Genomic DNA, 1153 nt, shown 5'->3' on the forward strand with positions numbered 1-1153 from the left:
CAAAGAACAGCCTTCACAGAACTTAAACGCACTTCTAAACCAGCCACTCGAATCATTAACAATAAAATACATTCAAGTTTGCTCACAATGAAGCATCATTTGAACTTAAACAGATTCAAGAAATTCAAGACTTCGAACTCGTCCATGCAGTGGACGCACGATACACTCGACAAAGCATTGGCGGCACCCATGGTCCCGCGGGTCGGGCACATGCTTGACTGGCAGACGACGGGCTTCCCTAGATCCAACGGGTTCACCTCAACCAACGGATTTGTGAACAGCTGCCCAAACAGTTATCTGCACATTTTGATTTTTTCAGAAGCCTGTACGTTGGTATACATCTCAAAACCCTACCAACATACTCCTCGTGCCCGACACTGGGTGTAAGTAGCAGCATCACACACATGTAGCGCGCGTGGAAATTGCCCGTATTGGTGGCATCAATCAGGGTGTTCATCCCTCCGACGTAGCGGCCAATCCAGAAGAATTCCATCATCCCTGTACAGAACATAGTGGCGGAATTTCCTGCGTTCGCGCAGCTATAGAGGAACCCCCGCTCAGGACGTTCGTCGTAGTGAGTACCGACAGCGATGGGTAGCTCCGCCACAGAGGCCACCATGTACACCGCAGATGAACGGGCTGCATCCAAAAACACCTTACATGTCGCCTGCATGTTAAACAGATCCTGGATCGAGGCCAACGCAACCCTTGCGGCAATTCTCACCCATATATCGTGAGGCAGAAGACTCAGCGGACAGTCGCGCGGGGGAACACCTTTCCCTTTCCTTCTTCCATTTTTGGCCTTCTTGTCCATTTTGCCTTTGGTGGAGGTAGCACCCATTTTCATCCTACGCATGGGTATTGTTGGAGGGGAATAGGTTACAGGAGGACCTCCGTGAGTATGGAATACCAGACACAATGAAGGAACGTTAGGGAGGAAACATATTTAAACTGCAAGTTCTCTAAACGCCGTACCAGATAGGTCAGGTTCCTTACCACATATGCCTATATTTACGCCCACGATAACTGATGCCTCGTTTGTGGGTTTAGCACGGGCATCGAAGAGACTGCAAACGTAATTATTAATGCTGAGTATTGAAAATATCAAGGTGTTTAAAGCAAATCTTATCTGAATCTTGATTTAGTTCCAAAG

At 48.0% G+C, this 1153-nt stretch overlaps 1 protein-coding gene across 1 annotated transcript; it reads right to left on the bottom strand.

Annotated features, from left to right (window-relative positions):
• Positions 254 to 856, bottom strand: LOC107615421. The gene has a single exon (XM_016317485.1). It carries the CDS (start codon positions 854 to 856, stop codon positions 254 to 256), a length of 603 nt encoding a protein of 200 aa, XP_016172971.1.

This window comes from Arachis ipaensis, chromosome B09 (assembly GCF_000816755.2).
Source record: "Arachis ipaensis cultivar K30076 chromosome B09, Araip1.1, whole genome shotgun sequence".
NCBI classification, from domain to species: Eukaryota; Viridiplantae; Streptophyta; class Magnoliopsida; order Fabales; family Fabaceae; genus Arachis; species Arachis ipaensis.

Excerpts from the sequence above, each read along its gene's own strand:
- LOC107615421 (XM_016317485.1), bottom strand. The coding sequence starts at position 856 with ATGCGTAGGATGAAAATGGGTGCTACCTCCACCAAAGGCAAAATGGAC.